A 25,354-nucleotide genomic window follows, 5' to 3' on the forward strand; every position below is an offset into this window, starting at 1 on the left:
TCCATAGACAATTTTTCTTCACAGAGCAAGCAAAAAATGAATTAATTTTTTTTATCTCAGATTTTCATACGCTTTGCTGTAAAATGTCATTCATCTGTCACTTGTGTGCTGTCTTGGCAGGTAGTTCGCGCTAGAAAATACCTAGAAAACTGGATCTTTGAAAGTTATGGCCACGCATTAGAGCATAACTCTAACAAATAGTTGTTTTAAAACAGTCGTAGACGTCCACACTGAACTAATTCATCATACTTTGTATGTAGTGGCATTACAAACTAATAGAAGTTAAAACAGAAACCATGACTTCTAATGAGGGCCGAGCTCAATCAAACTTGCATCAGCAAGATTTATCAAAACTAGTAAGTTTAAAACTTTTAATACTTTAAAGAGCGGCACATGTATGCTTATATTCCACGTATTTTCGTGGTTTACTTCACTTATTAGTGGCACTTTTAATAATATGAGTAAATTTCATAACCTATAAATGTGTTGAAAATATTATGTTGCAATTTTGCTATTGAAGAAATGAATCTGAATCTCATTCTCTCGTTTCAAATTTTGGAATATTTACTAAAAGTACAAATAATTAATCATCATCATCATTTAACCCATTACTGGTCCACTACAAAGCACAGGTGTCCATGCAGAACAAGAAGGGTTTTAAATTATAATGTAATTAAAATAATTTTAGGATGTCACAAAATTATCAGCTTTGTCACCTGAAGTTATATCCAGACAGGCTACTATTAACATTGGTACCATAGGCCATGTAGCTCATGGAAAATCTACAGTAGTAAAAGCAATTTCTGGAGTGCAGACTGTTAGATTCAAGAATGAATTGGAGAGGAATATTACTATTAAATTGGGTAAGTACAACTCCACTTTAACTTGTTTTGTAATGATAATAACTTTATCATTACTTTTTAGAGAAAAGTAGCTTTCTTTTAAAAATATATATATGTAAAAGTGTGCTAAAATAAATAAATAGACTAGCTATCGTTATTGCAGAATCTTTTCTAAAATAGATGAGATTATGTTGTTGTGCTTATTGCAGTTGTTGTTTATTGGCAGTTATTATGACATTCTACTTCCAGTGACATATTTTATCCTATTGTGTCAGCCAATGAGATGTTTGCAAGTTCTCCATATTGCTATCTCAAAACCAAGCTAAAAAGAGAATAATATTTAATAACAATAGAACTATATCAGATACTGAAAATACAAATATATATTAGTTACTTACTTCTTCATTTGATAATATTTCAGATTTGTTTATTGAAATAAAATCACACTTTTATATCCCATCATTCTCAGAGAACATAATATACATAAAGCTAAAATTTATTTATACAGTTGCTTTAAGTAATTATATATAACACATTAACCATGAAGCAAAACATGCTTGAGAGGTAAAAATCCTCAAGGGCATGTAAAGTTCACAAAAAAAAGTATTTGGATAGGTTTAATCAATCAGTTAATCGGTTTACATTTGCAATGTTTAGTATACCTGAACCACACCAACTTGTAGGAATATTAACTAACAATTATTGGTTTTTAAATTTTTGTAATTATACAATAACATCCAAGAACGATTCTGTTGTAAAATGATACATAAATAATCATCACTTTTTAATTTGTGTCTATACAGTCAATAACAAAATATTTATTTATGCCAGAATAATGATTGTGTTGGTAGTTGTGTGACTCAAAAATTGTTCATCAACTTTACTCATTTTAATGAAAATTGTCAAAATATTAAGATAGTGCATATACTTTTCTCTACCACTTTTTCTAATTATTGTGATTTTACCTTGGACATACTAATGAATTTACAAAGTTTTCTGCATGACCAAAAATTAGTTTTAAAAAGATAGGGTTTGACTTTGGAGACTGATTCAAGTCAAAGTAAAAACTTCCAGCCTTGAAGTAGATCCAAAAAAGGCCCCTTTAATATAAAAAAATCTGGTTTTGTGAGATGGCTTTGATAAATACATAACTTAATTTTACCTAACCTTTTCCTTAAATAAATGAAAAACATTTAATGTGTGAATAGAGAAATGTAAGTGGCCTATTTGCTTCTATAAAGCGTCTTTTAGATGCAAATGGGCTCAATGCAGACTGGATTTGGTCATTCTGTATTTTTTTTTTCTTTTTCTTACATAGCTTTTCAATGACCACTGGAATATCCCTTGCATACTTTTTTGGTCTATTATTACTATGTTCATGGATTCTGGACCCTTATTTTTAATTTTGAAATCACCGGATTAGCTACTTTGCAATATACCATGTGGATTAAAATGGAATATCATTTCAATCACTTGATTGATTATATATTTATTTAAATATTAAGTAGATAAAATTGAACTGACTTTTAATTTAAAACACATGGTATGTTGCAGAGCGCCTGAACGACTCAGTCCTAAGAATATACCATCAAAGAGCAGATGAAAGAGACGAAAGTAATTTTTTTGAAAAAATTAAAAAAGCTAAAAAGAGAAATTTACTTCCTGACTTGGAGAAAACTCTTGGAAAACCACCAAATAAAAAACAAAAAAAACAAGAACCAGAAGAGTTCATTATAGAAAAAATTATAGATTTCAAGTTTAAGTTTGGCAAAGAAATGTTTTATATTAAATGGAAAGGCTGGAATGATAGTGAAAACACGTGGGAACCAATTGAAAATCTTGATAACTGTCCTGATGTACTAAATGAATTTGTGAGAAATAAAGAGTTGAAACATTATGATCAAATGGAAAAACTGAAGGAAGAAATCTCTTTTGATAATTTGCTTGGTGAACAGAATCTCATCAATAGAATTGATGAGATTGAAGAATCAGATCTAACAAAACTAAAATCAAACCTATTCCTTAAGTTGCTATCTATGATAAATTTAACAGAAGAAGAGGAGCTTCACGTATCTGATCTTGTTCAAGATGCAAGGAATCTCTTACAACTGTATGTTTCAACAAGAAGGCGATGTCGTCAATTGATGGCACTCAGAGATTGGGAAGACTATTTAAATCAAGTTGATAAATCTAAAAAGCTTTGTGTGGAAAATGATGTTGATCTTACTGGGCCACCAGAAAACTTTACATACATAAATGAGTCAATACCTGGTGCTGGTGTGACTATTCCAAATGAACCGCCCATAGGCTGTGAATGTGTAGCCTGCAATTGTAGATCAAAGTCATGTTGTGGTATGCAAGCAGGTTTATTTGGCTACACTGTCCATAAAAGACTCCGGGTAGCATCAGGAACACCAATATATGAATGTAACAAGGCATGCAAATGTTCCTCAGAATGCAACAATCGTGTAGTTCAAAAAGGCAGATATGTTAAACTCACCATATTTAGAACACCTAATGGTTGTGGATGGGGTGTCAGGACTGAACAGAAGATCAAACAGGGTCAATTTTTATGCCAATATGTGGGTGAAGTAATAACATTTGAGGAAGCAGAAAAACGAGGAAGAGAGTATGATGCAAATGGGTTGACCTATTTATTCGACCTAGATTTTAACTCTTGTGAGAATCCTTACGTGGTAGATGCATGTAATTTGGGAAATGTATCACATTTTATAAATCATTCATGTGATCCGAACTTAGGTGTGTGGGCAGTATGGGCAGATTGTCTCGACCCAAACCTACCAATGCTAGCTTTATTCGCAACAAAGGATATTGAAGCTGGTGAAGAAATATGTTTTGATTATTTACAAAAGTGTAATGACAGTGATGATGAGCTAACCAACAATCCTATTTTACCCAAGGAGACAATTGAGGAGGAAGATGCCTGTATTCCGAGTGCTTCAGAAGCAAATACTGCCACACCATCTGTATCTCCCATTAAGTCTCGATTCGAAATACAACAACAGAATATAGCATTGCTTAGAAACCGTACTGAATGCAAGTGTGGATCTATTAAGTGCAGAAAATATTTATTTTAATGTTTAATTTTATAACGATCCTACGGAAGTTAAACATTGTTTAAAACACATGTTATTATGTTGCATGTTCTTAAATAGCTCCCATGGCAGTTAACAATATACCATAATTGGTTGTTTCATAATGTTAAAAAATATTGTTTTGTAAAAATGTTTAAGTTCTTTGTGGTAATGTCTATATATTCTTTGATGTTGCATATTGTACTAAATTCTTATTATGAATGTTCTTTTTTCATTCGAATTGCAAGTTTATGGATATAATGAATTTTGTTGTTTCATAAAGTACTATCACACAACGCCAAAAACCTTGATGTTGTGTTGTGAAACTTGTTGAATCAGTAGTGTAATTTCTCAGTAGGGTTTATTAAGTTTGTAACTAAAAATGAAAAGCAGGCTTCTGAATTTCTCAAACACAATGTTGAGTGGCAATTTGCAATTCCCGTTAAGAAATACTCCTATCTTATATTCTTAGTACTTATTTTCTTCATAATATTCAAATTGAGTCAAATAATGCCAGAATATTTTATAAATGAACAGATAAATTGAATGCTTTGAATTCTTTTATGAAAATTTTGATAGAAAAGCAAAACTAAATCCAAAACGCATTCAAGAGGTAAAGTATTGCTTTGAAATAATTTTAAACTTTCAACAAAGAAAAATAGATATGGTACCCCACTGAAGCTTACAATCCAAGGTCATTCTTAGAAAACATCTACAACTCTTTTTTTAAATTTTCTTAATACTTCAATAAACTCTTGATTTCAAAAGTTGTTGACAAATAACGAGTGCAACATTGCACGGTTGATATTGTCAAATTATCTGATTTTATCTGTCTTAAAAATTACAGATGTATTATTTATATACAGGTATTGTTAGCAAAATTATGGGTGTATCGCTCGCATCTGTTTATAAAAGTCGCGTTCTCAATTATTTGAATGCCATATAGCTCAGGTTACATTCAAACAATTGAGAAGTTGGTTAAATCGAGTTTAGTATTTTTAGTTGCATACAAAACTATTATTAAGTGGTTAATAAACAGATATACACACTAAACCTAATACAATTAAATGAAAATATTAGCTTGCCTGTTAAATTAATAAATTATTTAAGATTGTTACAAAACCCTCTTGCAATTTATGATCCTTTTTAGGAAGAAGCTCTACAAGTAAATATTATTAGTCTGTGCCTTAACATTGTATTATGGTGCCTTAACATTATATACACATATGCTGACATTTGTTTGTTATGTATGATACATATTAAGGATTTTATAGGAAATGTTGAGAGCTGAAGTATTTAAATACTGATATATTGACCTAAAATTAATTAGTTTTAAGATATAGGTATTAAAATAGTATTTTTCTATTTCTCTTTTTAATGACATTAAAGGAATAGTTTTATTATAATATTTACATTATTAGATTGTTACTATAGTATACATAAGTTGTTAATTATGAATGAAGAGATGTCTTTAAAATCTCACCCCTTATATTAATTTTTTTTAAGTTGCGTTCAGACTAACAATTTATACAATACATACTTACGGAATATATATATAATTTGACATCAACCAAAATCGCAATTAGATTTTACTGTTTCAAGCACCTATTGTAAATATTTGTTACAAATTAAATTTAAGTAATTATATATGTATTTCGAAGCAATTATCTCTTATCAATTAAAAAGCTTATATTTCTGAAAGATATTAGAAAACTTTTAAATTTTTATCTGTCTGATTGTCTGGGGCGGCTTGACCGATTTTGAAAAAACTTTTACAGGCATTTAGAGTGTTTCTCCCATCATCATCATTCTAGCTAAATTTTCTAGGTTTCTCACATAAGAGTTAAAAAAATGATCTAATGTGCTTTAAAATGTAGCAGGTTATTATGTACATTATAATTTAAATTGAATAATCAATAAAATTTCTATGAAAATGACTTTATGTTTATATATTTGGGTAAAACTCCGCATCTCTCATCATTAAGTAAGCACTGAAGATGAGATAAAGATATGTGTCTCATTTGCATGTACAGCACATAACCGAATTACGGAATACTGTTTGAAGGGTGCAAGGGTCCTGTAAAAATATTCAGTCAAAAGAAGCATATTTATTTTTCCATTCAAACTAATTTAAAACATTCTAAGTGTCAATTATAACACGACACGCGCATAGTACCTACGCTACGCGACACGTACTTTTTTGCATGTGATGTTGGAGCTGTATTTGATGGCTTACAGTAAAAACGATGGCAGTGCTTTACTCAAAAATTATTAGCGTTTCGGTTTCACAGATAAGTCTTACTAACGTTAGTAAAACATACTTGACAGGGAAGCTTAATAAAAAGATGTTTACATAATAGGGCAGTAAGAAAAAATTGACTGTACGTACGTACGTTCTTCGTGAAATGTGAAGAATATCCAAACAGTTTCGTCTACTGCGGTTTTAAGGTTGAACCAATCTACTTAAGCTAAGATAAACTACACTATCAAGTATCTTACTAACTTCTCAAATTAATGCTTATATGGTATATTTATACGTAGGATCAGTCTTAGAGCGACGTGCGACTAATCAGAGAAATAGGCATCAAACATTTTTGGTGCGGAGTTTGTCAAAAAGCCAAAAAAAAGTTCACGGTTTATGATATTATATAATAATTCTATTTAAGCAGTGTCCTTAAATATTGGATAGAAGCAGGCGTTACTTTGCAGAGTTCCATGATATATTATGAAAACGTGTGTAGAGGGTACATTGCCAAAGATCTGTTTGGTGTGAAGTATAAGGATTGAAGAAATTATAAATTATACCATAGTGATTATCCTGCTTTTCGCGGAGTATAGAAAATTAAGCTTAGTTTTCATAATAAGCAGTGTCCATTCCGTCAATTATGGGACACCGACCTTGATATCTATAACAAGCTAAAACTTTCCAATATGTATTTTGTTAAGGTTACGCGAACGCTAAAATCTACAAATGCGACAACCCAAAATGCGCTCGACCCACAAGTTTTATTTCGGGCGGCTCCTCAAAGGACGACAACTTCCCGTGCCTGCGCACCGCTTGCACTGGGCGCTTCCAGCTCGTACGTCACGTCAGCTTCGTGGACTGCCCCGGTCACGACATCCTCATGGCAACCATGCTTAACGGAGCCGCCGTCATGGACGCTGCTTTACTTCTTATTGCTGGTGAGAAAAACAAGCAAACAATCCTACTAGAAACATTTGTGCCAATTCTGCTTTACATGAATCTCTAAACTAAATTTATATGTCTAAATATATTGCTGTCCTTTTCCAGGGATACAGTGTGAAAAGATCAACACTGCTTTTAGACTTGTCAATTTGGTTTAAAGATTTGTGGTTTGTGTATAACAGAAACAGTACTGCGGATGCCGAATCCGTTGTCGTAACTGAACGAATCTAATTTGGTAGGTACAAACTGGTGTTTCCACAAAGTCTATCTTTATATTATTATTTTTGATATCCATTATTTCGGCCCTGGTAATGAAAACGGCGAAGAAAATGCTACTTTTGACGTACTCGTTTTTTAGGGCTTATCGCTTCCGGTTTGAAAAAAAACGAGTAGGATATATAGTAAGCTCCTTTTGCAGCTGCACTACAAATCTGAAACTGAGTTATAGCAAAAAGTATAGAACTCGTCTTTTTCATTAGCACGGCAACTATTTGCTTTTAAGCAACTACTGGCACTCTAAAACTATGCATAGAACTTTCTTTAACTATATGTAATTTGGTCATAGGACCTTCACACTCGTTCTCGCTAATTACTCTCTGAGTAGTCACTTATTTGCATTCGGTATATAAAAGCCAATTACAAGGCAGAAAAGCTTTCAAATTAATTAATATAGAAGTGTTGTAGCGTTGAAGTAGTCATTCAGAGTTTTGTCACGTTCTGATATTTGAAAAGTTGTGTCAGTTGAGGTTTGATAAAACACGGCATTAGTTTTTGCTTTTATTTTTTGCAATAAGGCAGTTGAGTTACTGTACGCTTCTGTACATTAAAACTGTCGCTGGGTTAGTTGGATAGTAGTCGCAAAAGGAAAACTCTAGAGAATTCTTCCTGTTTCTTTATTGTTCTTCTTTCTTGTGTAACAGCTACCGCTTGCCGTTGGGAACCGACCCGGCGTACAAACGGGTGCGGTATTTATATGAATTTTGCCACAAATGTACAGGCCCTCTGATTGGTTATGTTTCTCGGCCAATCAGAGGGCGTTATTTCGATCCAATCACATAGGGTTACATTTTAGGCAATTATTGTTAAATATGCTAATTTCTAAGTGCTATTACATATTAAATTATATTGTAACTATAAAATAAAACTATTAACAGGTTAGATTAAAATTAAAACACACGAAATATTGACTTTGACGAACTCAGTGGGCGACGTCCTGTCTCTTTCCCGCTCACGCCTATCGTCCCGCACAGTTATCGAATGCAATGTATTAACCAACTATTGAACGGTCTAACGAGTCCCAAACTCTGGAGAGATCGTATGACCACACAGTCTACACCATAGTCATCGCAATCAAAACATGTGTACATTCCCCAGGCAACGAGTCGTGCCCACAGCCCCAGACGAGTGAACATTTGGCTGCCATAGAGATTATGAAACTGAAACACATACTCATCCTGCAGAACAAAATAGACTTGGTGAAGGAGGGCCAAGCCAAAGAGCAACACGAGCAAATCACCATGTTCGTAAAAGGAACAGTGGCGGAGGGTGCACCTATTGTACCTATTTCAGCTCAGCTTAAATATAATATTGAGGTTGGTTTATAGTTTTAATGATGTCTCTGTTAAATGACTCAAGATAATTGTGTCTAGGATTTACTTGTCCTGTCCCTTATTTATAGAACGAGAAAATAGTAGATTTAATTAGCCCTACGGCACGGCTAGCATGGGCAGGAGACAATTATCTCCCCGGGAAAGTATAAAAATATAACTTATCCCACAGCTTTATCAACTGTCAGAGCATTGGCGCACAAGTGGAAATAATATCCAACTTAAGCTTAATTTTCATAATATGTTTTGGATTTACGCAAAGTAACTCCTACTTCTATCCAATATTGAAACCATTAAAAATAAAAATTAGCAACACAAAAAAGTAAATATGATTTCATTTTACTCTGGTCACTGGTTTCATTTGTAAACCTATCATCAAGATTATTTATAAAGCGTGGAACTATTGGTTGGTATGGTTGTGCTTGTCCGTTAACCATATTTATTCGATTAGTTGTTTAGTTAGAACATAAAGGAAGGACAACAAAACAAAAACACTTTCGCGTGTATAATATTAGCGAGGATGAGGATTTTAAGCATTTATATATTGTCGTGCAGGTTCTGTGCGAGTATATTACAAAGAAGATTCCCGTGCCAATGCGAGACTTCACGTCTCCGCCGCGGATGATCGTGATCCGTTCGTTCGACGTGAACAAGCCGGGGTGCGAGGTCGATGACCTGCGCGGCGGCGTCGCCGGTGGATCCATCCTGCAGGGCGTACTCACCGTCGGCATGGAGATCGAGGTGAGGTTATTGCTGTGTGCTACGATACTATTTTCCTAATAATACATTTTTACTCTCCATATCTCTCTGCCTAGGGTCACTGGTAGAGATCTTTTATACAGATAAATATGTCGTTTTCCACATATTTTCTTGTCTATCAAATTAAATCAAATCAAAATACACTTTATTGTACACCAAATACAAAGAATTAGAAAACAAAAAAAAAAGAAAACGTACAATAGGCGGCCTTATCGCTTAAAAGCGATCTCTACCAGGCAACCAGTTGTATTGTTTATGATAATTTAATAACAAATTGCAATATAATAATAAAGCCTTTTATTCTGAACTTTTTGTGTACAACAGATATATCACTTTTTGTCTCAATCAACTGATGACCCGGGATAGTTCACTACTCCCTTCTTCTATTTATTTATTATTTATTATTATTTTTAAGTAAATATAATTTTTATATACATATTTTATATATAATTTTAATAGTACAAATATTGTTTTTTGTATATTATATGTATGTATCTAAGTAATGAAATATTTATTTTATGGGTATATGTATATATGCACCACCTAACTATTTTCCGTACTTTTTTTTTTCTTCGTGTGGAAGAAATCGCTATCAAGCGATAAGGCCGCCAAATTGTATAAATTGTTTTGTTATACTTTTTTTCTTTTTTGTGGTGTGCAATACAAGTACATATATTCATTCATTAATTCATATAAGATTGGTACAATGAGGTGCGTACAGTGTTACACTTATCTATAATTGACTGTGTTAATACGTAAATTGCCTTGTGATGACGACAGATCAGAATACAGTTGTCACCACCCCTCTTCTTTCCGCGGGTGTCGTACGAGGCGACTAAGGGAATGTAACGGAGCACGGGCAGCAGCGTCCTCTGTGCTACTACTACCATCTACTGCGATAACCAATCCGCCTGCCCAGCGTGGTGATTGTGGGCAAATCTTCCAGTTTGGAGAGGTCTTAGTCCAGCAGTCGACTGTAGTAGGCTGTTGATGTTGATGATCCTTCTATATAGTTTAAAGATCATTTAAACTACTATACAATCATGACACCATGCAATCCCACTGCTGGGCACTGGCCTTGTCTCTCACGGGCCGTTTTAGAGAATAGATCCCCCACGCTGCTCCAGTTCTGCTGGTGGGCTATCTTATATTTATAATTCTGCTGTGCGTGTGTATGTCACAAAACTCCCTTCAAACGGCACCGATTTGAATGATTTTTTTTGTATGCGTTAGGGTGGCACCCTGGATGGTTAAGATTTACAAATCAGGCCGACAATTGGCGCTGCAGACGGTATCTAGGTTAATCTATACTGCAACTAAACGGCTGATTTATTCAGGTGCGAGTCTGATTTAATATGTAAGTTTCAGTGTTGGATAGCCCATCTATCGAAGAAGGCTATAGAGTAAATATCATCACGCCAAAACGAATAGGAGTGCTATACTCCTACCAATGAAGAATGTTTCAAAATCGGGGGTTTGATAAAATCACGTATAAAAAAGTTGTTGCCCTTTAAAAGTTCTAAAAAAAGCCTGGGACAGCATATGTCTATCTTCAAGGTTAAGGTTGACTAAGTCGCGAGGGACCTCTAGTAACTAAAATATATACATAAAATTTTAAAGTAAAACACCGCCAGGTGAGGCCGGGGCTCGTGAGCAAGGACGCCGACGGCAAGCTGACGTGTCGGCCGATCTTCTCCCGCATCGTATCACTGTTCGCGGAGCAAAACGAGTTGCAGTTCGCAGTGCCAGGCGGCCTCATCGGTGTCGGCACCAAGATCGAGCCGACGCTGTGCCGCGCCGACAGGCTCGTCGGACAGGTAGTTATATTGTTTTGTACACTTTGTAGAAATACTATCTATTCCTAGATCTACGGCCTCACACCTTAAAGTGCAGCTAAACTAGGTAGAAAGATCTTAAACTATTTCACTATTCTATATAATTTAACATGTTATTTTTGGACCATATTTCTGACTAAACGGTTATTATCACTTTATATATCGAAACTGTTTGTACTTTACCAAATTGGGTCAGTTTTCTTATGCTCTATATAATTTAACATTAACTATTTAAATGACATTTCCCTCAATATAAATGTATTTTTTTCTCCGCGGCACTAGATCCGCTAGTTTGTGACACAGCTTGATGGATCTTACAGCTTATAGTCTCATGTCTCTCTTCTTAACAGTTTTTTCTCATTCTAACTGACAATCTAGTTTTTTATTCGCAAGTCGTGGCATTCTCTAAGTGGGTCTACAATATTACATTAATATGTTTCCAGTTTTTGTTTAGTTTTATAAGGGGGCGTTCATAAAATACGTGAGATGTTTAAGAGTCCCCTCTTAAACATCTCATTTGACTATTTTGGTCCAGATTGTACATTCTTAAGATTTAATCTTAAGAGTAATCGTAATACAATTAAGATCAAACACTTATTCGTTCGGAAGGGAAAGGAAATCATTCATACTTCGACGTTATACATCTACTGACTGTCAAACCACCATATTTGTCTTATACCAAATAGCTCAACTTTGAAACCCACATTTTGAAAAAACTCGTGAGATTGGGGTTGGGGGAGAAGTTGAATAAAATCTCACGACATCTCACCAGGGGGGGAGGGAGGCACGGACAATTTAAAAAACACCTCACTTAATTTATGGACTAAGAGCCCCCTAAGAGTTATTGTAACCTGTTGATTGTCGATTAAAAAAATAAGGTTTTCAAAGTGGTTAATTCAGACACGCTTCGAACTGCTTATCATGCCTATGTTATATTAAATTTAAGGTATTTTTAAGGTCATTTTCACACAACAGGTCGAGGTGTTTAAATTGAATTGAGTGCGTTTTAATTTCAGAAGTACGAGTATATAACATCTATGCAACTGTAATGTTTCAAGCAAATACATTTATTCTGATTCCGATTGTGATTCTAAATGAGTTTGCCGTGTGGTGACGGCAGATCAGAAAACAGTTGTCACCACGTGTGATGACGGAAAGCAGTTCTATCACTACCATTTCCTGCTATCCAAACCAGATTATTCGGCTGGCAGTCTTCGAACCATTATAGCTTAGAATCTGGACACAAGCAACAAAAAAATGGTATTTGAAACTCCCTCCAAAGACCTATTTCATGCAGTTGACGTCTTTCAGTTGTAGATCGATATCGATAGATAGTTATTAGATCCACGAACAAATTTCATCCCCGATTTCACTTATCAAGGGATCCTAACTCGAAATACGATTTCTGCTTTCAGGTTTTGGGCGCTGTGGGAGCTTTGCCGGGCATCTTTGTGAAACTCGAGGTGTCCTACTACCTTCTCAAGCGTCTTTTGGGCGTCCGTACCGAAGGAGACAAGAAAGCTGCAAAAGTGCAAAAACTGACAAGGAACGAGGTAAGGATCGAAGTATCCTAGGTATAAGCTTTGCTCGCTCACTCGTGATCCAGGAGTCGTGTAACACTTGAATGTAAGAGTAAAATGGACCTCATTCGTATTTAATTAAAGCTCAAATTTTTCTTCAATTTATTACATAGCTAAGATAGATGGTTGAAGTCTTTAATGCACAAATTAAAAGTGAAAACAAGAAATAACAAAACATATTAGCTTGGACTTACCAAGCTAATATGTTTTGTTACGACCGGAATCTTTGTAAAATAAAAATAAAACGATTCGAATGGCTAAAACTTAATATAAGATTTGCTCTTTTGTAATAGAGGGGTCGTTTTCGTGTATCAAAACCCTTGAATTTAAATAAATATACGTTATATATAAATATAAAATATATTTTAGATTTGTGTTCAATATAATAATCTTTATTCTGTTTTCCCAGGCACTACTGGTGAACATCGGCTCTCTCAGTACTGGGGGTAAAGTTATTGCTACAAAAGCTGATTTGGCAAAAATTGCCCTCACCAGCCCCGTTTGCACTGAGATTGGAGAGAAAGTAGCGCTTAGCAGAAGAGTAGAAAACCATTGGCGGTACGTTGTTTTATTTTATTTTTCACTATCTGTTTCCCGTGGTTTTACCAGCGATAGCTGTGGGTCGTAACGTTATATTATAGCTCATCGACTATAGATGGTCTACCGAGGTGAAAAACCTCGACTTATAACGCAACAATTCGCAGGGCATTAAAGGAACACGCCCTAGAAGTGCCGCCATTTGTTCATCAAATTGAGGCGTAGATCATTAACCTCATACTTGGTTCTTCTTTGTTATCAATAGACAATATAGTATCAATTAATGATAACCAAAATTGAATACTTCTTTTTTATTTTCAGTATTACGTAATTATTGTCTTAATATTTACTCCTGCCTTGTTACAGATTGATCGGTTGGGGTCAGATTCAAGGTGGTGAAACGATTGAACCAGGGAAGAATTAAATAAATGTTGTTTATTTACCTTTTATATTGTATCTGTCTTATATATTTAAATAAAAACCTATTATAATAATAAATTGATATTTTATTATAACAGTACACTTAAACAATGATACACAGAAGCTGGGCAGGGATTTTTTTAATTTTGTACCATAATAAGACTAAATTATTTACGCACTTTGAAAGCGACCGTGTGCGTCGAGTACTTCAAAGATTTGGTGCTTCCTTAGGTTCATTGGAATATTAGTATTTTAATTTAATGTTTTTGTTACATTATTGTGATTAATGTAAACATAATTGAAATATGAGGTACTAATTAATTTAAGTACCTATTAACTTATTTTCATATAGTTTCCATGAGAAAATTTTGGCGTACTTCAAACTATTTAAACGTAATTGTGTAACTTTGTTCTGTGTGTGACAAGCTATAATATTTCATCTTGAGAGTGTAGTCAAAGTCAAATTTTTCTTTATTCAAAGAGGCACATAGATGGCACTTATGTACACAGTAGTATGTAGATGACGGCGATAACTATTCGTAAACTTATGTAGTACAAAAGCAAGTACTCGCTCTTAAACAAGGGTCCCAAACTCACCCTGGTCTAAGGAGAAGCCCACAACAATCTTAGCCGGGTGTTCTTTTTGTTATCACCATCGCTCATTGTCAACAATGGTGGTAACATCAAACCATTGCTTTAGAGAGAGAGTTGTTTAGGTACAAAATCTCTATCATCAGCAAACAATACTATCCTGTGATTGTCCTTTGCAAGGCAAGGAAGCTCATTAATGTAAATGACCAAAGAATGGTTCCTAATATAGACGCCCGTGGGACAGGGACACCAATTTTCACAACTTGCATATGGTAGACCGCCAACTTCTACCATTTGTATCCTATCGCGCAAATAGTAATTAAGTTCTGTGCTTCATCCTGAATTCCGTAGTGTTGTAGTTTTTTGACTAACGTTTAGTTTCATTCAAATGCTCATTCATTCTCCTAGGGCATAAATATAAATGAAAGATAAATGACATCAAAATGAGACAGAACGTTCTCATCAATACTATTTAAAATATAACTAGCGGACCTGCGCGACTTCGTCCGCGAATGAGTCGACTTAAAAAAAACTGTCGTATGTCCAATATAAATCCGAGATTCCAATATAAACGAATCCTAGCTTGATCCATTTATCGCCCCCGAAACCCCCTGTATACTAAATTTCATGAAAATCGTTGGAGTCGATTCCGACATTCTAATTATATATATATATATATATATATACAAGAATTGCCCGTTTAAAGATATAAGATAAGTATGTAACGAAAACGCAATGCGATACAAACAACCTAGTCAAGGTGTGTAATAAACAGAGAAGGTATGAAAATATCAATGGACTCCCTCCATCTACACACTTCAATACATTATATTTTTCAAGCTTGGGGTTTTAGGTTAGACCTAAAATTTATTTTTGTAGTAATAATTGGCGGATGAAGCAAATTGGCCATCACGGAAACTCATCGCCTATTACCAAAAAGCAACAGCAACAGTTCACAAGGTATTCAACTACCCACGACAGCCGAGTGGCGCAGTGGGCAGTGACCCTGCTTTCCGCGTCCAAGGCCGTGGTTTCGATTCCCACAACTGGAAAAATGTTTGTGTGATGAACATGAATGTTTTTCAGTGTCTGGGTGTTTATATGTATATTATAAGTATTTATGTGTATTATATTCATAAAAATATTCATCAGCAATGCTAGTACCCATAACTCAAGCTACGCTTACTTTGGGGCTAGATAGCGATGTGTCTTGTCGTACTATATTTATTTATTTAAAAAAAAAACGTGCCGCTATGCGTCAATCAACCCTAGGCGTAGGTGTAAGCGGCGGTTAAGCCTCGTGTGCCTCGTATTACCCCAGCAACCACACCCCGGAACTGGACGGGAACACAGCATTGTATCAATGCTGCTTAGCGGCAGAAATGAGCAAGGTTGTAGTGTGGTAGTAACTACTCTGTCACAAAAAGAATGCTAGTTTACTGCTAGTGTAAATTAAAGACTGAAATATCCTTTAATTTCTAGCCAGTTGTTCACATTTTTACAAAATGAGTTTCAGATTCCTTGATTAAAATAATACCAGATCATTTCTAAAGCGCAAATTATGCTACTTGCAAATTATGGAACAATCTCCCATCTGATGTGTTTCCTCAAAAATACAATCTAGGGTTATTCAAGGCGCGGATAAACAAATTCCTTAAAAGCCGGCAACGCATCGGTGGCTCCTCTGGTGCTGCAGATGATTATGGGCGGCGGTGATCACTTATCATCAGGTGACCCACTTGCTCGTTTGCCCGCTATTAATATATATATCTTCTATATATATATAATGAAAATGGTCTTCGTTTGAGGCTCAATCACGCCTAAACCGATCGTATCGACATGAAACTACCACCATTCGATGCGAAATTTTTCCTAGATGGTTTATGGCTATATATTTTTTGAATTCCAACATTCCTTCATTTTTTTATTGCTGTTTTACTTTTATGAACATTTATCCCGCTAATAAAAACAAAAAATAAGCATTTTCTCTTGATTCTTTTGTTTTCATGGATTTCAACAGAGTGTATTAAACGGATTATGGTTTTTTACATTCAGCTAAGAATCTACTCACGGTAGTGGAGAACGGCTAGACCAATTGGGCTTTTTTTATCTTCAGAATTGTCAGGAGAAAGTTTTGTATGTAAGAAATTTTTTAAAAAGCCCGATAAAAAGTTAAAAATTTCGATGATAATCGAAGAATTCCCATCTATATAGTCACTCACCACGAAATCTCGGGAACCATAAGACGTGAAACTTGGTAGGAATATTACTTTTGCTATGTAGAGGTCAGCTATGAATAGATTTTAAGAAATTCATTCCCCAAAGGGGATTGCGGGGGCGTTAACAATGAACAATTCCCGTTTTTAAACTATAGCTCCTTCAAATTTGGTAGGAATCTTCTGTAAGAGGTGTAGAAATAGGCTATGAACGAATTTTACGATAGCTCACCCCACAGGGGGTTGCGGGGGTGGGTATTAACAATTAATATTTTTAATTTTCCAGCTAAAGCTCCTACAAGCTCCAAATTTTGTAGGAATTTTCTATAAGTGATGTAAAAATGATTTATGAACAAATTTTACGATATCCCACCCCAAAGAAGATTGCGGGGGCGTTAACAATGAAAATTTTCAATTTCCAAGCGATAGCTCCTATAGACTCCAAATTTAGTGAGTGTTCTATATGTAATATAAAAATGATCTTCGAGCGGATTTTACAATGAATCACCTCCAATAAGGTTTGCGGGGGTGGGTGTTAACAATAAAAAAATTCTATTTCGAAATATAGCTTCTAAAAATTCTAAATATGGTAGGAATCTTTTATTATTCACATAAAGAACATCTCAAAATGGATTTCAATAAAGTCTACTTCCGACAGGAATTGCGGGGGTGGGTGTTAAAATCTAAAAATTTTATTTCTAACCTGTAACTTCTACAGACTCAAAATTTGGTGGGGATATTCGTGTATTTCCTTACAACAATCGTCTTTTTGGCAGCGGAGAAAAAGTCATTGAGAGGTTTCAAAAACTTAACTTTACATGTAGCTATCCAATCAACGGACTAAGAATTTTACATTCATTTTACTTTTGCAGACTACATAACCGACGAATTCTTTTATTGCGGGATCGCGGAAATGTAACAGATTAAAATGAATGCATTTTACAAGCACATGAGATGTGGAAAAGAAATTTAGTTACTTATTCCAATAGAATTCATAAAAAACATGCACAATTAATTTTCTATAAAAAATTGATGTCACGGAGAAAATTTTAGTTAACAGAAAATTCGTCGCACTTGAACCTAGATAGATTTCAACTTCACATATGAGACTTGCAATGACTTTAACTTAAACTTTCAATGCTCATTTCAAATTTTTTTCTTCATGTCAATTATTATTAATTTTTGGAAGAAAGGCACGGAAATGATTGCACATTGAAAGTTACAATTAATATTAGTGAGAAAAATCACCTGGATGAAAGATACAGGCTAAATCGATGGAATTTGGAATTTGAGTAAGTCTAAACAATATCGATGCTTACAGTTCTATCCGCGGGGCCTATTTATGTTCATACAAAAATAAAAAAAAAGGAGAATAATAAAAATATGAAAAAAATAAATAAAAATGAAACATAAAATGTAATTTATTTCCTTTTTCAATTCGCCCAGCGAAGCGGGCTGGAAACGGCTAGTATATATATAAAAAAAAAATAACATTGGCTGATCTTGAGTAAATAATTTATTTGATATTCACATACACTTGAGAGGTTGTTAGGCCATGTATATAAAAGTGTTGATATCCTCATCGTCGCGTCGCATGTACTTGTGCTCAATGAGCCACTCTAACTGTTCTTTTATCATTTTTTTCGACGGAAGGAACATATTCTTCAGGATTTCAATAAGTTCACTCTGTAATAATAATAAGACAATGTAAAATTACACAAGTTATAACATGCTGTTTCACCCATATTAACTATAGGTTATAGAGGCATGGATAACTCCATACTGACTGAGCATGATGGGCTTTCTGTTAATAATTTTAAAATTAAGAACAGCCTTCTTCTGTGGTTACTGCACTCAAACATACACAAGCATAAAAACAAATTCAAATTCAAAAATGTTTTATTCATGTAGACCTTATCGCAGACTCTTATGGCGCGTTAACTTAAAACTAGCTAGGAAAGTTCAGAACGCGTCCTGGTCTAAGAAGATCCCACAACAAATTTAGCACAAATAGAATAACTCAAAGACAAATTAATATTTAGCTATGAAGTTAGAGCAATTCATACCTTTTATATCATTCATGTAATCCTTAATAGGAGTATATGTACATAACATAATATATGTACATGTAAAAGTTAGTATATACATAAATACAAATGTAAATTTTTTTTTTATTTAATTTGGACTTGAGATGCAATTCATGTTCAAAATATCATTTACTAAAAACTAATAAATTACCTGAAGGGCTGTGTTTGTGATCCGTTTTCGCATCTTTAAGATCTTTATTATAGCTTCTTGAGTTCGTAGAATTCTTAGCTGAACAATGGAATGATTATCTTCTAATTGTGAACGTTCAGTACTAAGTTGGAGCCTTCCAATTAAATTAATCTTTCCCCGTCGCTGTGGCTTTCCATTTTTAATAAGGGCAAATTCTTGATTAACCCAAAAAATTGTATTTTCTGAAAAATCTTTGGGATTTTGTACAATAGGTTCATAGCATAACAGCTGTCGTTTAAGTTTAGGAAAAGCAACTAACGACCATAAAGTCCGCCTTAACTCTGGATCGGGCAATTCAGTCGCAAGTCTTAAGTTTTCGTAAGTTACTTTTTCCATAGGTCTCTGATTCCAAGCAAACAATACAGCCATTTGGAAAGTTGTAACATCCAAATCAAATCTACCCACTGAATTGGCAAATGTAATGGTTCCATTACTCATATGGTGATACCATTGCAATTTCCTGCCAGAGTGCTTCTTCTTATAAAAGTCTTCTACTTCCGGTATATAGTCCTCTAGTTCTAGTGGCAGACTAACAGTGACTCTCTCCGAGCCACGGGCCCATGCACCAGCATTGAGTATTTTAATATTAATTGCATCATGCCTAGTAGTTTCTCCCCTAAATTGAGTATTAAGATCTTCGCTGACCTTAATATCTTGAAACATACGAGCTAACTTGTTGACATAGTCAGCTGGCATACCAACTTCACGTAGCCATTCAACCATATCTTCCTCTTTTTCAGAATCTGCACTGGAGTCTAATATTAACCTCCTAGTGAGGTGTGCTTTGTGATATCTCATGAAGACATCTTTGTTTTCAATGTATTTCAGCACTAATAATACATCTCTTAACCTAGACTCAATTTGCTCACTAGTTAACCTTTTGCTCAAAGGTGTTTTACGCAACAACATATCACAGTAGTTAGCAAGTAGTTCTGGGCATTTACTTTCAGGTGCTGTGCCTTTGCTGCCACGTAAAAGTGCTGAGGATGGCAATTCCAATTTGAACACAGTAGTATCATTCACAACACACTTGTATGCCTTATCTCTGGCGGTCAAGAACCTTGGATCATCCAAGAAAGCATCCTTTACTAAAGTACTGAATCTCTTAAATAGATCTAGTAGTCGCTCAACATACTTCTCAGAGTCAGATGTTATTATATCGGCAGAAGCTACCATATCTGCCAACCCAGCTGACACAATGTGAGCTTCTAAATCCCTTAATACAGGTGTAACACCTTCAGGGACTCTATCGAGAAGACGAAACATAAGCTGAAGCTTTTCTGTTTCTCCAGCTTTTATTAAAGGAGCACTCTCTGCTAACAATGTTGGCAGATGCTCACCTATTAGAACTTTTTCACAACACTGAGTGAGTGCAGCTACACTTCCACTTCCTGGTTCTAAGTACCGATGGGCCCGAGCTTCTTCCTCCTTAAGACGTTGATCAGCGTATCTCATGTATGATTGCACACCATTGGCAAGCAAATGTTCATTTGCCTTAAATTTATAAAATTCTTCAGTTGCTTGCATATAAGCAGCCTCAAAATTATCTCTATATATTTGAAGCTTATCAATAGAATTTGAGCATAAATTAACTGAAAATGAACAGAACAAATGAGTTATTAAGACAATAATATTGGGTTGTTCTCCAAAAATTCTTAGTACCAGCCAGAGTTAGGAAATGGGCTTATATCATACCCTTGCATTAAACTTATTAAGGCCTGGTTGCAAGTTATGGAAATACAAGTAAGAAAATACTATGCTGTGGAACACCAAATGAAAATTAAACAACTTACCATATGACTCTCTTACCCCAATAACTAACTGGGAGTCAAAAGATTCACCATTGCGTTCTGCTTGTACAAGTTTCATGGCAGAATCTTGAAGCCTTTGCTTAATATCCATAAAGATACTCTGGTTCCATGAATCCAACATCAATTTCCTCACTAAACTTTCCTCTATATTATTGTTGTTATTCTTTTTTTGTGAGTTTGAAGCATTTGCACTCGCTACTTTGCTTATGTTATTAATGGAACTCTCCAATTGACGGAATGGTGTGGGCAAATAGTTGCACTGAGTGAAAAATTTCCCCCATTCAGCAATGTAAGCTTTAAGTAGTGCTTGGTCTTCACGCTGGGCAAGAACTCGAGCCTGAGCCTGTTTGATATACATCATAATGTCCTGCTGGAGTGCTTCCCTGACTTTGTATGGGCCTCTTTCATCCCACAGGCACACTGAGTGCACCGCCCCGAAAAGATCTTGCCATTCGATTTGGGAAACAGTTTCTTGTTTTAATAATTTTAAGACTATAGGGCGCATTGATGGCCATTTATCTTCAAAAGTGACTTGCCCTTTATCCTTAAAGAGATTGAAATTTAATTAAATAAGTATATTTTTATTAAATTCATCGAATATAATAAATACACACCTTTAACATGATTGCTTATTTACAATTACAAATGCACATTAATAGGTAACAAAACACTTATCATAATATTAATGTTTAAGTCTATATAATTTTCAATTTATTTCTCAATTTCTAAAAAGAGTGAAACTCTGAACTCGGTCTTCCTTCTGCCATATTGTTTTCTTTTTGTTTTTTTTTTTATAGTATACCACAGACTACGATACTTCTACAGGCAATATTGCAGAATTTTGTTTCCACAGAAGATCTACAAGTTACAACTCACTATAGCACACTATAGGGAATATCCCAGATGCAGCCATTTAAAAAATAAAAACTTGCGTTATCACCAACATTGACAATCTAATAAGTGGTAACTGTCAAAACTTCAAAATTCTATAAAAACAAACAGATATCAACCTATCCCATATTTTTATCTCGCCTATTTAATTTAGACCAGGCTCTTGTATAATTAAAATCTTAAAGTTTCTTGAAATCACGGATAATTTCCATTGCTTGTGTTAATAAATAATAGGTACATATTGTAAATTAGAATGGGAACATTTGGTGAAATTGTTGAACCAATCACTCGGTCTACCTGGGAAGATTGGGATGATGAAATAACTGATAATACAGCGTAAGTAACTCAATGGTTCATCATCATATCAACCGATGCACAGCCTCTGCTGTACATAACATTCTTGATTCACAATCAGTCTGTCTTCTGTTGTTTGCGACCAGCGGCTCCCTGCGTAACACCTCCAAGGAAATACAACAATTTATCAACATTATAATATTCAAAAATTATATCGACTGTCAAGCAAAGTTGATGCTAAAACTCGACGACTTTGGAGATCCGAGATCCTAATTTATTCTTTACCTACCTTGCAAACGGTATATTAAGTCATGTGTATAAATTATCACAATTACCCATAAGTGTTGTCACAATAGGGTGGCGAGGCAAAATGCCATAGAAACCCTATAAGATTATCCTAAACATTTTTTATAACAAAATTTATTAAAGCTGTACTATCATTTAAATAAATTTTAGCAAACTGCCAAATAACAATAACAAGTTAAATAAAAAAGTAATCTAAGTAAAGTTTTTTGTTGGTTTATATTTTTGGTGTAAAACTTATTTCATGGCAAAGGATCTAGTTATAAATAAATGTGCTAAGAGAATCCCAGCTGTCTGTTTCGTAATTAAATTGAAGAAAGAGTCTACTGCATTTTAATGCCTCTTAATGACAAGTTACGTTTATTCTAAAGTTCTTGAATGCCAAATCTCTCTGCAAAATCTTATTATTATGGTCTTACAATAATGATTGTTAATTATAAGTTCAATTACCTTAGTCCTTGCTACAGTGTATGGATCTTATACGGAAGCCTGTGTAGCTGTGGCCAGCAATAAAACATTGTTTGCTTATTATTATTTTTATGATGATTGTTTTCTTTTACAGGTTGCAATGGCAATGGCCCTTAGATTCAGCAGACAAAATTTACACACTCTTTATTCTAGAAGGAAGGTACATGTCAGAATGTGTAAAAATGCACCCAAAGTTCCATTTGCAATTAAAAAACTCGATTCTGGATGCAAACTTACATTTATTTGAATTGCCATCCAATAAATATGTTTGCACAATCAAGGATTACAATCTGCTTCAGAGCAGTGAGATTGTAGAACTGTTGAAACCACTTCTAACTAAGAGTAAAGATGTCATAACAATACAGACAAAACCACTGTTAGAGTATCAAACTGCAAGTCAACTGTATTCACCCTTGGTTATCAGAGAGGTGACTACTTCTACAAAAACACAGAAACTGTGCGAATTTAAATTTGAAAAACTAGAACAGCCCAATATTGTATCAGGGGTTGCTGCAGGAGGTAAACATCTTTGAATTTGATTATTTATAATATAATTGGTTCCTTGCAATTTCCTCTACATACCTGACATAAATCCATGTGATATTGTGAGTAAATTTTTCCCACATAAACTTTCACTGACTTGTTAGTCTAGTGGTTAGCAATTTCAAACATGGATCTATGGTTCTAGGTTAGATTCTTGGTTTGAGTTGGTTTTAGGATTTTTCTGTTAAGAAATTTTAAATATGTGTAAAGAACATAATATAATTATTGTTGACATACACGTTATTAGAATTGCCTTCTTTGTAAATATGACATGATTATACATTACTTCGCTAATAATGTGTAATTCAATGGCCAATTTGTGCAGCGTGTAGTGATCCTGCTTTCTGTGTCCAAAGCTGTGGGTACGATTCCCATAAGTGGAAAATGTTTGTGTGAAAATGTTATTATGTATATTATTCCTTAAAAATATTTATCTGTCATCTTAGTACCACACGCTAGGCTTACTTTGAGGCTAGATGGTGATGTGTGTAGTATCGTAGTATATATATTTAATTACTTTTTGTTAGCTTTTCAACTTATCTTAGTAAATACATTAATATAAGATAAAACTAACATTAGCAATTTATTTTATGTTTTAGTAACTTGTCTAAGAGAACATTTGGAGTTACCAGCTACTACACTTGTATATTATATTGAACACACTGAAGAGTATCAAACAGATGAAATACAGCAAATATTGGAGAAACTAAAAATTATTGACAGCATTTGTAAAACAAAAGTCAATGGATTGCTTAATTCTAACTTGTACATTTGATAAATAAAACATTTTGTTATGTATTAATTAACTTTATTTACTTAAACTCAAAACAATCTGATTATTAAAAAAATAACATATTTATAATACACATAATATAACAGAAAGTTATTAATAAAATTACTCAAACTTAATTTTAAGACAACATAAAACATAATTTATACAAAAATAAGCACAGCCTGTTGGATCGCAGAACAGTTCAGTTTGGTTACTATAGCAAAAAAAATGAAGAAAATAAAAATAAGTTTAAAAAATTCAGGTATATTTTTAGTGATCATTTCACTGTGTTCAAGTTATACTGATAATTTTAGGATTATCATTTTAATAAACTAGGATAGAAAGGTGGAAAATATGTTTCTTAAAAAAAATTACAACACATTGCTGCCATAGTTTCATTATATGTAAAAACCTGATACAATGTTTATTTACTATCGCAACAGAATGCTCTTTAGAGTATAGCTTAAAATTGTTTAAATGATTCCTAGGAAGACAATAATTGACAACCCTAAACCATGGCAAGGAAGTCGGGGAATTATCTATGCTTATAAGAAAACTTCACTTAGTTAAACATGTATTACATTATATTAACCTATAAAACCGAAAATTATACATTACATTATACACTTATAATCTAATTTAATATAGATACGTCCTACAAATGTAGATAAGTATATATTCAGGTATGTATTAATCTATATGTGCATGTGATATGCGTGTAACTAGAGCGCAAACCTTGATTATTGATCTTGGTAGCTATTCCATATTTTTTTGGGGTTCCATACTGAACGGGTCCCTATTATAAAGCCAACGCTGTTGGTCCGTCTGATTGTCTGTCAGTTACGTGAAATACAATTAGAGATATGAAATGTTCACAGTTTAGGCATTTCTGTTGCCTCTATAACAACAATTAATAAAAACAAAATGAAGTTAAAAATTAATAGGTTTTTTATTTCTCTCAAAGCTACCGGTGCGCCATGTACGGAACCGTAGCTTAGGTTAGGTAATCTGACCTAACCTAAGCTACGGTTCCGTTCTTAGAAGGCCAGGCAGTTCCTAAACAATTCATCATCATCATCAATCAATCGAGCACATACTTAGTCGGTAAGTATGGTTACCACACTTATCCCATTTTAAAATACCAACTCTTACGTTGTTGCCTTATTTTTACTTTCTTCATTGATCTACTCATTTCAAAATTCAAGTCAATAGCACAAATAATGAGCTCTAAATAAGGTAGTAAGTTGGTAAAGACAGACGATGTCGTACCATAAGGTAAAGTTGGTTCTACCTGTTTCTTAAGGAACCCTAAAAAATATTGTTTTA

At 34.1% G+C, this 25,354-nt stretch overlaps 3 protein-coding genes across 5 annotated transcripts; 2 read left to right on the forward strand and 1 right to left on the reverse strand.

Annotated features, from left to right (window-relative positions):
• The first annotated feature begins 72 nt into the window (after nucleotides 1-72).
• On the forward strand, nucleotides 73-13,924 carry LOC120629723 (eukaryotic translation initiation factor 2 subunit 3-like). 2 transcript variants are annotated; one of them, XM_039898726.1, is made up of 9 exons: nucleotides 88-356; nucleotides 689-863; nucleotides 6,884-7,120; nucleotides 8,499-8,716; nucleotides 9,287-9,472; nucleotides 11,125-11,307; nucleotides 12,741-12,878; nucleotides 13,315-13,463; nucleotides 13,809-13,924. In XM_039898726.1, the coding sequence occupies exons 1-9, from the start codon at nucleotides 297-299 to the stop codon at nucleotides 13,864-13,866; spliced, it is 1,404 nt and encodes a 467-aa protein (XP_039754660.1). In that variant the 5' UTR covers nucleotides 88-296; the 3' UTR covers nucleotides 13,867-13,924. The 2 variants fall into 2 exon arrangements, with proteins under 2 accessions (XP_039754659.1, XP_039754660.1); XM_039898725.1 differs by lacking the exons at nucleotides 6,884-7,120; nucleotides 8,499-8,716; nucleotides 9,287-9,472; ... (2 more) ...; nucleotides 13,315-13,463; nucleotides 13,809-13,924 and adding an exon at nucleotides 2,397-5,874 and having other exon boundaries at nucleotides 73-356.
• Nucleotides 13,925-18,167: 4,243 nt separating this feature from the next.
• Nucleotides 18,168-21,622, reverse strand: LOC120629798 (cullin-5). The gene is made up of 4 exons (XM_039898848.1): nucleotides 21,372-21,622; nucleotides 20,740-21,301; nucleotides 18,908-20,538; nucleotides 18,168-18,355 (listed from the first exon to the last, which is right to left on the reverse strand). Exons 1-4 carry the CDS (start codon nucleotides 21,378-21,380, stop codon nucleotides 18,218-18,220), a joined length of 2,340 nt encoding a protein of 779 aa, XP_039754782.1. The 5' UTR covers nucleotides 21,381-21,622; the 3' UTR covers nucleotides 18,168-18,217.
• A 98-nt stretch (nucleotides 21,623-21,720) lies between these two features.
• Nucleotides 21,721-24,058, forward strand: LOC120629799. 2 transcript variants are annotated; one of them, XM_039898849.1, is made up of 3 exons: nucleotides 21,721-21,984; nucleotides 22,808-23,232; nucleotides 23,856-24,058. In XM_039898849.1, the coding sequence occupies exons 1-3, from the start codon at nucleotides 21,902-21,904 to the stop codon at nucleotides 24,029-24,031; spliced, it is 684 nt and encodes a 227-aa protein (XP_039754783.1). In that variant the 5' UTR covers nucleotides 21,721-21,901; the 3' UTR covers nucleotides 24,032-24,058. The 2 variants fall into 2 exon arrangements, with proteins under 2 accessions (XP_039754783.1, XP_039754784.1); XM_039898850.1 differs by lacking the exon at nucleotides 21,721-21,984 and adding an exon at nucleotides 22,305-22,598.
• The last annotated feature ends 1,296 nt before the right edge of the window (nucleotides 24,059-25,354 follow it).

This window comes from Pararge aegeria, chromosome 15, assembly GCF_905163445.1.
Source record: "Pararge aegeria chromosome 15, ilParAegt1.1, whole genome shotgun sequence".
NCBI lineage: Eukaryota > Metazoa > Arthropoda > Insecta > Lepidoptera > Nymphalidae > Pararge > Pararge aegeria.